Raw genomic sequence first — 14,168 nt, 5'->3', positions numbered from 1 at the left:
TTTCTTTCAAAGCTTAAATATAAATTACATTATTGGACAGTCTGTCATAATGTTATGAAAATGTCAATTTTCTCCAAATTAACCTCTGACTTCAATATAATTACATGTAGTATTACGGCAGGCCTTGGTGGGAGATTGCAAAAACATCCTAAAGTATATTCATTTGGAAATACTGAATTTCAAAGAATTCTAAAAACACTGCCAAGAGGGAATTCAACAGATAAGTTGCACCCTAAGCCATAGTAGTAAATAATAGATGGAGTAACAGAAGGATCAGAATAGATAGCTCAGAATCTAGCTCACCTACTATGGGAATTAGATGCTTGATTTCTTTTTAAGTGGCTTCAAAAATTACTGGGGAAAGGATAGGTAAGCAGGTAGTGCTGACCAAACTACACTTCGGAGAGAAAAGTGGATTTGGATCTTTACCTCACACTAGTACAGAAAAATTGCTTGAGCGTAAAGCATTTTTTACCTTTTTTTTTTTTTTTTTTTTTTTTTACTATAAGCCTGAGAGCAATGGGGAGCATCTTGGGACTAGGGAAGTTTGTATTAAGACTTCTTAAAATGCAAACCATAAGGTGAAAAATTTATGGATTTTATCACTTCGTAACCGTCATGAGATCGGATCAAGCAAGAACCATCAATGGATGCTAAATCTAGAGAGAATTTTTGACGAAGAGTAAGTACCTGCATAATCTTAAAGTGCCTCCCCACAGAGTGCTTATTGCAAGAGGAAAACTACCTCTACTTTGGAGGAACAGCCAATGGAGAGAAAATTATTGTATCCATGTTAAACTTACTTAAATTGGTAATTAACTCTAGTATGTGTGATAGAACATAATCTTAGGAAACACACATGGAAGTACTTGTAACTTACTCTCAAAACAATTGATTAAAAAATAGGGCAATATTATAAATGGAGTAAACATGTTAATAGGATTTTGTCATAAAAATTAAGGAAAATTGTACCAATCTTAAAAAGCTTAGTTGGCTAGGATAAAATATTTGCAACATTTAAACCGGAAATTATCTAGAATACAAGAAACGAAATCAACCAGAGTAGCCCAGTGCAAAGGTGGGCAAGGATTCAACAGGCAATTTACAGAAGGGTAAACCAGATAGAATGGCTAATCGTTTTGTGCAGATCTTGAGAACAGTGCCAAGCGAGGAAAAACAAATAGAATGATAGCTTTTATGCAATATCATTTATATACATTTAAAATACATGCATATCTTCACAAGAGTATTTCAAAATTGCAGCTGCAAAGATATCAGAGGAGGTGTTTATAATTAGGGAGAGGAATGGAAAGTAAAAAGACCCCCAAAATAGAATAAAAGTAGAGAGGGATGCTACACACACGTGTCCATGAGCTCAAGAGTTGGATGAATTAAACTCACCAAAGGTCCCTAAGATAAAGAAGGAGAAAGTGACAGCTCCCACGCTCTTATTTGGCTTAATCTCTGTGTTCAGTTTTCATGACAGCTCAGGGTACCAGCCCCAACCTGCTCACTCTCCTACTCATTTATGTTTAAACTTTGCTGGCTTTCTCACCACACTCAAACCCTACTCCCGGCACACGTTTGGGCGTGTCAGGAACACGTTCATCACTAATTTTTTTTGTGCCACAAAGGGACTGTTACCCAGCTTTGGCCAAGAGTAAAGGTGCCCAGTCCTGAGAGTTTCAGCTTCACATTAAAAAAAAAATTAGGTATAATTAAGAGACCATAAAATTCACCCGCTTAAAATGTACGATTCAATAGTTTTTAGTATATTTAGTTATGCACTCACCATAATCCTAGAACATTTTCATCCAAAAAAGAAAACCTGTACCCATTATTCAGCTTCATTTTTAATCGTGTGTATCTCCCCCCAGGGGTGGTAATAAAACGTTCAGGCTCGTCACCTTCCAACAAGAAAAACGTGCAGCCTGGGGCTCCATGGGAACGGGTTATCACTTGGCAGGCCTGGGTAAACAGGAGGCTTGAGTTGGCCCTGCCAAGATGTCTTTTTCAATGTTTTTGAAAAGATAGTAAATGTGCATGGCAGTGGTAAAAGTGCCTACTTGGGAGGCAACACGTTTAGCAGTTTCTTGTGTGTCTTCTCGGAGAGAGCCTCCCCACAGAGGTTTTTTGTTTTGTTTTGCTTTTGAGACAAGGTCTCTGTTGCCCAGGCTGGAGTGCAGTGGCGTGATCATGGCTCACTGCAGCCTCAACCTCCCAGGCTCAAGCGATCCTCCCGCCTCAGCCTCCCGAGTAGCTGGGACCACAGAAGCGTCGCCATGCCCAGCTAATTTTTAAATTTTTTTTGTAGAGACAGGGGTCTCGAACTCTTTAGCTCAATCCGCCCGCATCAGCCTCCCAAAGTGTTGGGATTACAGGCGTGAGCCACCACGCCCGGCCTCATGGAGGTTTCAGTCAGCATTATTTTCGCCTCAGAAGAGGAAACAAATTGGCTGCGGAGTGGGGTGTGGTTGAAAGGCCTAGGTCGGCCTAAGGCGCGTGCAGCTGCCTTTTCGTTGAAGGTCGACTCCAATAACCTGCTGCTGTCCCTCTCTGGGTGACCGCACGCTGAGGGTGGGGCGTCACTAAACACTGATTACCCGTGCGCCTCGAAAACTGGAACCTAACTGTGCTTGGAGGGCGGGTCCTCCGGCGTCTGCACGGGTGGCACTAGCCCAACTGGCACCCACCTGTGGGCCTAGCCAGAAATTGTTTCCAAGGCTGCATTGCTGAGTTTGCATGCAGACACCCAGTGTGTGTAAACGTGTGCGTACTGAGCATGTATGTGTGCGTTGTGTGCTCTGTGTTCACACATTGTGTTAGGATGTGTGCACGGTGAGAAACTGCACCCCACATCTATACATGCTGTGAGTGTATCTGCACTGTGTGAGAAGGTGCATTTATGCTGAGTGTGCACGTTGTGTGTGCATGTTGCATGTAAGCATCGTATGAAGAATTGTGTGCGTACGCACGCCTTCTGTGTGTGCACTGTGTACAGCAGTGTGTAAGGACGCGTGCACGCCCGTACGCGCTGTGTGAGGACTGTTGTGCACATTCCATGCACACGCTATGCGCGCTCGACGTGTGAGAACCGGTGAGCATATCGCACAAGCACGCCCTGCGTGCGCCGTGCGTGAGAACCGGTACGCCTTTCGCACGTGCACGCCCTGCGTGCGCCGTGCGTGGAACCGGTGCGCCTTTCGCACGTGCACGCCCTGCGTGCGCCGTGCGTGGAACCGGTGCGCCTATCGCACGTGCACGCCCTGCGTGCGCTCTGCGTGGGAACCGGTGCGCTTATCGCACGTGCCCGCCCTGCGCGCGCGCTGCGTGAGGACGCGTGCGCATGCGGACGCGCGCGGGGTCGGTGCGGCGCGGCGGGGTTGGCAGTGCGCCTGTGCGGCCGGCGCATCCCGATGGAGCGCGGCGGCGGCTTCGGGACGGGATCCCGGCCTGAGGGGACTGCGCGGGGAACCTCTCTCCCAGGGAAGATCGCAGAACCGGGAGCGGTGCGGACCTCTCAACCCAACTACAGGCCTCAAGGTATCCTCCCCAGAGTGTGGCGGGCGCCCGAGGGCTTCGGGTTCCTGTGGGGGGGGGGGGCGGGCCCGACGGCCCAGGGCAACGGTCCTCGAGCGTGGGGGGAAGGGGCATGGCGCAGAGCTGAGATAAATGCTCTTTCACCGGCCGGGATCGTCTGGACGTGCATCCAAGGGCCGCACCCCTCTCTGTGCGAGTGGCGGGGTTCTTGGGGCGACCTGGGTGAGTGGGTACACATGGTGGGTGGGTTAGGGTGGGCGGCAGGTGTATTTGGGATGGAGGTGCCTGAGGGGGGGCTGGGGGTCCAGTCCTCGTCCTCGAGGAGCAGTCGGCATGGGGGTCGTTAGGGTAAACCGAGCGGGCTTCTGGGGTTGCCCCGGCCTCCGCGCGCGCCCTGCGTTCTGGGAAACGCGCGCGAGCGCCGCTGCAGCCTGCGGGGAAGGTGGCCCAGCTTCGCGCCTCTTGGCGTTCCCAGGGGGCAAAATCGGCGTGTCACCCGTTGGCAGAAGCAGATTAGCCTGGGCGGCCAGGCGTCTGCCCAGGACCGGGTGCTCCTCCCGCCCGGATGCGCTCCCTGTGGTCTCGGGTATGCTGCTCAGGTGACCCGGCCGCGGCCCCCTCTCAAGGCAGCGGGGCAAACAAGGTTCTCAGTCCTCCAGGCTGCAGATGTTGGAAGCCATGGAGGGCTGGTCCCTGGCTGCCCAGAAGCCAGCGAGGCAGTGGGGGAGACTGTGAGGACATTTGACAGGATTTTAGATAAGCGAGTCTGATGCTAACGTTCTGTAAAGTGGTTGCAGGTAGTGCGGGGGTGTAAGCAGCATGGAAACCGATTTCATGCTGTTTTTCCTGACAACATCTTTTTTCTTTATTTTTAGTTAATGATGCAGGCTATTTGAAAAACATTTTTTACTGCAGTCTAACATGCATTAAAAAAACCGCACAAAACTTTGATTCGATGAATTATCACATAGTGAAGATGGGAGTATTTTATATATGATGGGCCAAGAAAAGGAAAGAAATCAAAAGAAATGTTCTTAAAATATGCTTTTTCACGGGGTTGTGGGGGCGAGGGGTATTTTCTGATTGGGCCTTCAGTTGCATCATTCATAGAAGGAGGAGATAGCTTAAATCATTTCCAGTTCGTGTTTTTCATTATGCTTTTTTAAAGGCAGAATTCATTAACTGTCACAGGATAACGTTATAACTACCTTTGAAATGTGTGCTTTTGTTTTTATCCTTTTTGCTTGAAACACTCAAGCTGCATCTGCTAGGGAAGAACCTGGAAACTACCCACCAGAACGACCCTCCCTGGCAGAGGCGACCTTGTATAATAAAACATTGAAAAGGAGAGGTTGTTTCAGTTTGCATTTTTATTTGGTTGAGAGCTTAAATAATAGTTTATTTCAATGTTTTGTTGTACTCATGAGAGGTGGGGAGGGGCGGTACGATTGGGCCTTCATTGTATCTTGGATTTTATTCGAATAAAGGGGAGATTTTTTTTTTTTTTAATGGAAACAAAATTAGGGGAAGGGGAGGAGGTATTTTTGCGGGGGAGATTCTTAATAAGTTCTGTTTGGAAACTACTGTAGAATCATTTAATGCACTCTTCTGATATTAAGATTAGCTTAAGACTATCTTCCTTCGTTTGAAATTGGAAATGTAGAAAAACATGTTGTGTGAAGGTTTAAAATGTGAAATAAACACCTGTGTGCATTAAGGTTGGTATGGTAAAATTGGAATGTTCAATTTAGGTGCCAGGTGATACCACGATTTGTTCTTTGGGGGAGTTAGCAAGGCCGGGTACTTAAATAAAGTCTCCTTAGAAAAATTATGATTTTGAGGTCTTATAATAATCTGTCCTGGATACTGATCATTCTTGGTTACCTAGGCCCTTAGCATTTGGGACCCATTCCTAATGAGACTTAACCTGCTTTTCTAGAGAGTCAGCCATTATTCCTAAGCTTGGGCTGGGTGCTGTGAAGGCTGCAAGACAGAAGGACCTGAGATGTTTAGGCTGTTCAACAATTTTGTGTTGCACAGTTGGGGGATATGAGTTGGCAAGTGGTTTTCCTGGGAGCTGTTGTAAAAGACAGCAGGGAAATACCGCTGGTGGTTTCGTCTAGCAACAGGTTCTTCCGATATTGAAATCCTGTGCATGTTCCCATTACCCCCCAGTGATGCCTTCTTTCTTTCCTTTTAATTACCTCTGAATAGAAATTACCAAATCTGTTCATTTTAGTGCTTGTCTGATACACATAGTATAACAAATGAGCAAGTGCTTGTTTCAGTCTGCTTAAAAACCTTTAACCAGCAGATAGAATCACCAGATCTCTGCCATAACGGCAGACAGCATTACTGTCACACAGATCCTGTGTCCCCCTCAGACTGAAATACTCCCTTCTCCCATTTTTCCTTCAGGAATTCACTTCCTCTAGGTTCTCTCAGTCAGAATTAATGAACTTCCTCCTGTCTGTGCCTGCAGTACCTCCAGCCAAGCACTCTTCCTCTGCCTGTATTATATTAACCTTCATGCTCCTCTAGGCAGATGCTCATTGGGTATCTACTGTATGCCGGACTCTGCTGGCCATTGCTGTTACTAAAGCTGAGTAGATTGAGGTCCAGACTGCCTGGGTATGAATGTCAGCACTCTCTTCTTACTGTGTAATTTTGGGGAAGTTATTTGACATCTGTGAGCTTCAGTTTTCTCCCATTTAAAATGGGCTTTAGAAGCAGTTGTAAAGTATATCACACTTGCTGGATGCAGTGGCTCACCTGTAATCCCAGCATTTTGGGAGGCTGAGGCAGAAGGATCAATTGAGCCTAGGAGTTCAAGACCAGCCGGGGCAACAAAATGAGACCCTATCTCTAGGAAAAACAAAAAACAAAAAAAACAAAACAGTTGGGTGTTTACATGAGTAGCCTGTACACATGTACACATGCCTGTAATCCCAGCTACTCAGGAGACTGAGGTGGGAGGATCACTTGAGCCCTGGAGGTTGAGGCTGCAATGAGCCATGATGGCCAATGCACACCAGCCTGGGCAAAAGAGTGAGACTCTTGTTTCACACACACACACACATACAAATAAGGGGGCGGGAGTTGCTGAAGAACAATGCTGGGAGACAGAGTACTGTCTTGAGGATGAAGGAATTAATGTCTGTAAAGCAGGCCTGACACACAAGTGCTCAAGCTGGTGCATTTCCTCTATTGGATCATTAGCTTGAGAGCAAGGCCTGGGTCCAGGTTATGGGTACCTCTCTCCGTGCTGCCTGGTGCAGGAGGTGACTGTATCGTCATCCTACCCCTCCTTAGGGTTTTTGTGTACAGTAGGTCTCTGACCATTGTTTCCCAATCGCATCATGCTGGGAGCAGATACGCTGGGTTGAGTGCTCATAAATCACTGATGAGTTGTATTAAAGAAATGTGTTGGTGGAGAAGTTTGAGATAATGGAACTGTAAAGCATGTTTCCTGAGGCCCATTGAGTTTTCCAGTGCATTCTACAGATACATACTGTTTTTTTTTTTGTTTTTTTTTGTTTTTTTTTTTTTTGAGGCGGAGTCTCGCTCTGTCGCCCCCAGGCTGGAGTGCAGTGGCGCGATCTCGGCTCACTGCAAGCTCCGCCTCCCGGGTTTACGCCATTCTCCTGCCTCAGCCTCCCGAGTAGCTGGGACTACAGGCGCCGCCACTACGCCTGGCTAATTTTTTGTATTTTTAGTAGAGACGGGGTTTCACTGTGTTAGCCAGGATGGTCTCGATCTCCTGACCTCGTGATCCGCCCGTCTCGGCCTCCCAAAGTGCTGGGATTACAGGCTTGAGCCACCGCGCCCGGCCGTAGATACATACTGTTATTTAAATTTTTTTATTTTTTATTTTAATAGCTTTTGGGGTACAAGTGGTTTTGGGTTACATGGATGAATTGTATAGTGGTGAAATCTCAGTTTATCGTGTCCCAGTCACCTGAGTAGTGTACATTATTTACTGAATTAAACTCCTTTGCCCCTTGTTCCCTAGGAAGGAGGGAATTGCTTTGCCATAAGATGGCATTTCTTCATGTCCTTCCATCTGCATATCTTCATCCCCTGCCCTGGAGCATGAGAATGTAGAGGTACAAACTGGAAGTTCAGGATAACCTCCCTCAGGGGTTCACAGTAGGGTGAGGGGCCGGACACGATGGCTCATGCCTATAATCACAGCACTTTGATTTTTCTTTTTCTTTCTTTCAAATCCTTTCTTTTCTTTCTTTCTTTTTAAATGAAGTCTCACTCTGTTGTCCAGGCTGGAGTGCAGTGGCGCAGTCTCGGCTCACTGCAACTTCTGCGCCACCGTGCCCAGGATCCCAGCACTTTGGGAGGCCAAGGCAGGTGGATCACTTGAGGTCAGGAGTTTGAGACCAGTCTGGCCAACATGGTGAAACCCTATCTCTACTAAAAATACAAACATTAGCTGGGCCCAGTGGCACACGCTTATAATCCTAGCTACTTGGGAGGCTGAGGCATGGTATCGCTTGAACCCAGGAAGCGGAGGGTACAGTGAGCTGACATCGTGCCACTGTACTCCAGCCTGGGTGACAGAGCGGGACTCTGTCTCGAAAGAAAAACAAAATAGGGTGGGGCCCAGAGACAGAGAGTAGATGGTTATTGGAGGCTGGGAAGGGTAGTAGGGGGTGGGAGGGAGGTAGGGATGGTTAATGGGTATAAAAAAATAGAATGAATTAATAAGACCTAGTATTTGATAGCACAACAGGGTAATTATAGTCAATAATAACTCAATTGTACATTTAAAAATAACTAATAGTATGATTGGATTGTTTGTAACACAAAGGATAAATGCTTGAGGGGGATGGCTAATCCATTTTGCATGATGTGATTATTTCACATTGCATGCCTATACCAAAACATCTCTTGTACCCCGGAAATATATGCACCTGCTACCTACTATGTAGCCACAAAAATTAAAAATTGTAAAATAAAAAAGAAAAGTAGGGTGGGCCCGAGTAGCAAAGGCGTTGGGTCCCCAAGAAATCGGAGTTCTTCATCCTTTTTCAAAGTTGTGTTTAAAACCATTTTTGAATGCTTTAATCCTAAAATTGTTCAGATCACCGGGCGCGGTGGCTCACACCTGTAATTCCAGCACTTTGGGAGGCTGAGGCAGGTGGATCACGAGGTCGGGAGTTCAAGACCAGGCTGGCCAAGATGGTGAAACCCCGTCTCTACTAAAAATACAAAAATTAGCCAGGTGTGGTGGCAGGCGCCTGTAATCCCAGCTACTCGGGAGGCCGAGGCAGGGACTTGCTTGAACCCGGGAGGCGGAGGTTGCAGTGAGCCAAGATTGCGCCACTGCACTCCAGCCCAGGAGACTGAGTAAGACTCCCATCTAAAAACAAAGCAAAACAAAACAAAAAACCCAAAAGCTTTTCAGATAAGGAAGAACAAGAGAACAAGTTGAGTTTGTGTCTCTAGAGTCTCTTTGGTAGTGGGAAGGACCACAGACTTCCTACAAAGTTGTATTTGGTTTATGGCTCCTGGCTTTATTTACTGATAGCAGCATAGGACTTGGACTTAGCAGGACCTTCAGGGCAAACTGCTGAAAGTCTTTGTGATTTCCCTTCTGATATCCTAGCCATGGTGACATAGCTGCTCAGAGTCTGTCATGTCTAACCCTGCTTCTTCTCCAACGTGAAAGGATGTTTTCCTCTCTTTCAGGTGCCCCATCTTCTGCAGTGGCTAGTGTTTTGAAAGAACACTTTGTCTTCTTGTAGTAATTACATTGATTGACTTACAAAACAGAAGGATTCACAAGGTTGATTTGGGCAGGGGAGAGATGGAGATTTCTGGGGGTTGTTGGTAAATATCCTGGTGGGTCTTGTTGAGAGGATTTAATGAGATATATTGGCTGGTGATACAATGATACTGCCTGGTGTTAGGGGGCTGTTCATGTGCTAAGTTGGCTCTGGCAGCAGTTCCAGGATTTGAAAACTTCCCATGGCCCTGCCCTCCGGCCTCTTTTGAAAGGAATTTTACCAGAAGGATGAGGGGGTGGTAGAGGGCAGCCGCCCTTAGGGAGGGAGTATCCACTGTCCATCTCACATCTGAGTTGGCCACATTTAAATGTGGAGTTTACTGTCTTGGCATCTGAGGCTCTGGGACTGACTAGGCCTTGGGATCCCGCCTCATCTGCCTCTGAGGTCAGTCTGAATGCAAGCCCTGATCTGCTTTTCTGTTGGGAAGCATTTGTTTTCTTCTTGCCTAGGAACTTTTTCTGTTTTTAAAAGCCTCGTGATTAGCAGAGTTTGGGTTGTCATTTAAGCGAAAGGAAAACAGGTATGAGTGAGCCACATGCATGCAAAGCATTTGAGGGAACAGCAATCATGCCAAATGCCTGTGATCCTTGGAATGACAGGGTCTGTCCCCAGGGCTCCTAGCTTCTGACCTGTGCTGGGTTCGTTCACCACCTAAAAAGACTTGCTTTTCCTCTCAGTGCCAAATAGGTTGGTGCCTTGCAGCCCCCAGGCAACCCTTTGGAATGTTCCTTGCTCCTTTGTCATCTCACCCTCTTCATCCCTCCCACCCTCTGTGTTTCTGTAATAACAGCTTTATGGCTGGTCGCGGTGGTTCACACCTGTAATCCTAGCACTTCAGGAGGCCGAGGCCCACAGATAGCTTGCACTCAGGAGTTCAAGAGCAGCCTGGACAACTTGGCAAAACACTGTCTCCATAAAAAAATACAAAAAATTAGCTGGGCGTGGTGGCACATACCTATAGTCTCAACTGCTTTGGGGCTGAGGTGGGAAGATTGCTTGAGCCCATGAGGTCGAGGCTGCAGTGAGCTGAGATTATGCCACTTCACTCCAGCCTGGGTGACAAAGTGAGAGCCTGACTCAAAAATAAAAATAAACAGCTTTATCATCTCTATAAAATTCATATGCCATATATTCTACCCATATAAAATGCACAAATCAATGGTTTTTAGTATATTCACAGAGTTGTGCAGCCATCACCACAATCAATTTTAGAACATGTTCACCATCCCACACATTAACATTCTTCATTCCCCCAGCCTCACAACCACTGATCTGTCTATATAGAGACCTCGAGACTTCTGCCGGGACAGTCTTCAGCCTTTGGTGCAGACACGCGTTGCAATTGCCTAGAAGTCTGTGGGTGGGTCTTCATGCATTAGAGGTTTAGAAACCAGTATTCTGCATACTCTGTCCTTCAGGTCCAAGACGCGCTTTTACCCTGAAGCCTTGCCTTTTCACCTCCTGTGCATTCCCACTCCGCAGGGCCTGCAAAGCACTCAGAACCTGAATGTAACATACATAGCAGTCTGCAGTTATAATATACTGCACATGTTCATTTTAGCTTCCCAGACAGTAATGGCCGCTAATTGTTGAGCACTTGTGTGCCAAGTATCAGTATAAGCACTTATACATTATTTTACTTTCATCCTCACAATCACTTTATATTCTTTTTGTCATTTCAGAGACGTTTCAGTTATCTATTATTGTGTAACAAACCACTCAAAAACTTATTTCTCATAGTTCTGGGGGTTACCTTGGCTCACTGGAGAAGTTCTGCTGCTCCATTTGGGGTCACCTGGAGTGACTCATGCTGGTACAGTCTACTGGTCTGCTGGGAGCTCAGTTGGACTTGAAATGTCCAAGATGGTCTCTCATTGTCCAGGTACCTAATCACAGGGAGTCTGTCCTGGACTTTCTAACAGTGTGGCTGCTGTGCTTTGAATGAGGAAGCAGAAGTTGCCAGTTCTCTTAAGGCCTGCATTTAGAAGTCCCAGAATGTCATTTTTGCTGTGTTCAGTGGTCAAAGCTAGTCCCAAGGCCAGCCTAGATTCAAGGGGAGAGGAAATAGACTCCACCTCTTGATGTGAGGACAGCATGCACCTACTGGGAAAGGAGAAATTGTTAGTGGCCCTTTTGGAGAATATCTTCTGTAATAGGTAAGTACAGTCGTTCCTTGGTATCCGTTGGGGATTGGTTCCAGCACCTTTCCAGGACACCAAAAATCAAGGATACGCAAGTCCCTGATATAAAATGGTATAGTATTTGCATGTAACCTATGCACATCCTCCCTTTTACTTTTTTTTTTTTTTTTTTTTGAGACAGAGTCTCACTTTGTCACCCAGGCTGGAGTGCAGTGGCACGATCTCAGCTCACTGCAGCCTTGACCTCCCAGGTTCAAGCAACCCTCCCACCTCAGCCCCTCCAAGGAGCTGGGACTATAGGCATACACCGCTATGTATGGCTCATTTTTGTTTTTGTTTTGGTTTTTTTGAGACAGAGTCTCACTCTTGTCACCCAGGCTGGAGTGCAGTGGCACGATCTCTGCTCTCTGCAACCTCTTGCTTCCTGGGTTCAAGCGATTCTCCTGCTTCAGCCTCCCAAGTAGCTGGGACTACAGGTACACACTACCACACTTGGCTAATTTTTTTGTATTTTTAGTAGAGATCGGGTTTCACCATGTTGGCCAGGCTGGTCTTGAACTCCTGACCTCAAGTGATCTGCCCACTTTGGCCTCCCAAAGTGCTGGGATTACAGGCGTGAACCACCGCGCCCCTCCCTCCCTTACACTTTAAATCATCTCTGGGTTACTGATAATACCTAATAAATGTAAATGCTATGTAAATAGTTGCTATACTGTGTTGTTTTGGGAATAATGACCAAAAAAAAAAAAAGTCTGTACATGTTCAGTACAGGTGCAACCATCCATTTTATTTTATCTGAATATTTCTTTCTTTCTTTTTTCTTTTTAAGATGGAGTCTCACTCTGTTGCCCAGGCTGGAGTGCAGTGGCACAATCTCGGCTCACCGCAACCCGCTGCCTTCTGAGTTCAAGTGATTCTCCTGCCTTTGCCTCCCGAGTAGCTGAAATTACAGGCGCCTGCCACCACAACCGGCTAATTTTTGTGATTTTAGTAGAGACGGGGTTTCACCATGTTGGCCAGGCTGGTCTCAAACTCCTGACCTCAGGTGATCCACCTCCCAAAGTGCTGGGATTACAGGCATGAGCCACCACGCCCAGCCTTAATCTGAATATTTTTAGTCTGTGGTTGGTTGAATCCTTGGATATGGAACCATTGAATACAGAGGATTGATTATATGTTTTAATTAAGAAAGGTTATGTATTCAGCCAGAGGTGAGAGATTAAAAAAAGAAGAAAGGTTAAGATATTTGCCCAAGGGCACACAGTAAGTGGCAAACCAGGCCTCACACCCAAGTGTGTTTGACTTCAGAGCTGAGGAAATTTTTTTTTTTTTTTTTTTTTTTGAGATGGAGTCTCGCTCTGTTGCCCAGGCTGGAGTACAGTGGCATGATCTTGGCTCACTGCAACCTCTGCCTCCCGGGTTCAAGCGATTCTTCTGCCTCAGCCTCTTGAGTAGCTGGGACTACAGGTGTGTACCACCATGCCTGGCTAATTTTTGTGTTTTTAGTAAAGATGGGGTTTTACCATGTTGGCCAGGCTGGTCTCGAACTCCTGGCCTTGTGGTCCACCTGCCTTGGCCTCCTAAAGTGCTGGGATTACAGGCGTGAGCCACCATGACTGGCCCAGAGCTGAGAATTTTTAACTTCCTGTGCCACTGTGCCTCCACGGATGGATAATAAACTCGTTTTGCACGTGAGCTGTGTCTCCCACATCTGCTATACCCCTCTGAGGATCTAGCTCAGTACTGTCTAGCCACATATTACAAAGATCTTGTATGTCTTTTACTTAGTACACAGTTGTTTTTCTCCCCAAAGGCGATGGGGATCTCATTTCTTAGAATTTACAGCAAAAATATTATTAAAATGCTTAGAGGAAGAGAAGTTCCATTTAATGGAATTTCCTAGTTTACGAGGAATGAACCCCCCATCCTCCCTGTGCCCACCATTATTGTTAAGGATCTGAAGATATCCTTAATTGGCTTCCTGCCTTAGGACACTGTGTTGGGTATGCTTGAGGCTCTTGCTGTAACTCCGGTCATTGCTCTAGAAGGACCCTGGAAGATTCTCTGATACTCTAGGCTAGTGTGTCTCAAACTAACTCTGGTAAAGCAGCAGTTTTTTTGTTTGTTTGTTTGTTTTTGTTGTTGTTTTGTTTTGTTTTTTTTTTTTTTTTGGTAAATTTCCAATCTGTTTTTGACCAATACCTTGGTAAAACACAGTAAAGAAAATTATATGAAAGACATGGAAAATACAAGTCCCAATTTTTAAATAGCAGGTTAGGTTAAATATTAGATTTAAAGAGCTCATTAAGTAACAGAATACTCTGTGCAGTTGCTGTAAATGTTTCTAAATGCATGCTCTCAGCGAGGTGCGGTGGCTCACACCTGTAATCCCAGCACTTTGGGAGGCTAAGGCAGGCAGATGACTTGAGGTCAGGAGTTCAAGACCAGCCTGGGCAATATGGCGAAACCCTGTCTCTACTAAAAATACAAAAATTAGCCGGGTATGGTGGCGCGTGCCTGTAGTCCCAGCTACTTGGGAAGTGGAGGCACGAGAATCGCTTGAACCAGGGAGGCAGAGGTTGCAGTGAGCGGAGATGGTGCCACAGTACTCCAGCCTGGGTGACAGAGTGAGACTCTGTCTCAAAAAAAAAAAAAAAAAAAAAAAAAAAAAATGCTCTCAATGTAT

At 46.2% G+C, this 14,168-nt stretch overlaps 1 protein-coding gene across 9 annotated transcripts in view; it reads left to right on the top strand.

The window, feature by feature from the left end:
• The first annotated feature begins 3,305 nt into the window (after nucleotides 1-3,305).
• Nucleotides 3,306-14,168, top strand: part of MAP7D2 (MAP7 domain containing 2) — a 112,050-nt gene continuing 101,187 nt past the window's right edge. For 8 of the 9 annotated variants that reach the window (XM_025372058.1, XM_025372057.1, XM_025372052.1 and 5 more), the window contains exon 1: nucleotides 3,306-3,543. In XM_025372058.1, coding sequence (XP_025227843.1) covers nucleotides 3,417-3,543 — 127 coding nt within the window. In that variant the 5' untranslated portion in view covers nucleotides 3,306-3,416. Of the gene's footprint in view, nucleotides 3,544-3,665; nucleotides 3,763-14,168 lie in introns of those variants that run through there. The other variant, XM_025372059.1, reaches the window with a different exon arrangement.

The sequence above is a fragment of the Theropithecus gelada genome, chromosome X (genome assembly GCF_003255815.1).
Source record: "Theropithecus gelada isolate Dixy chromosome X, Tgel_1.0, whole genome shotgun sequence".
NCBI lineage: Eukaryota > Metazoa > Chordata > Mammalia > Primates > Cercopithecidae > Theropithecus > Theropithecus gelada.
The sequence above is the reverse complement of the archived record's forward strand: the minus strand, read 5'-3'. Positions and strand labels throughout refer to the sequence as shown.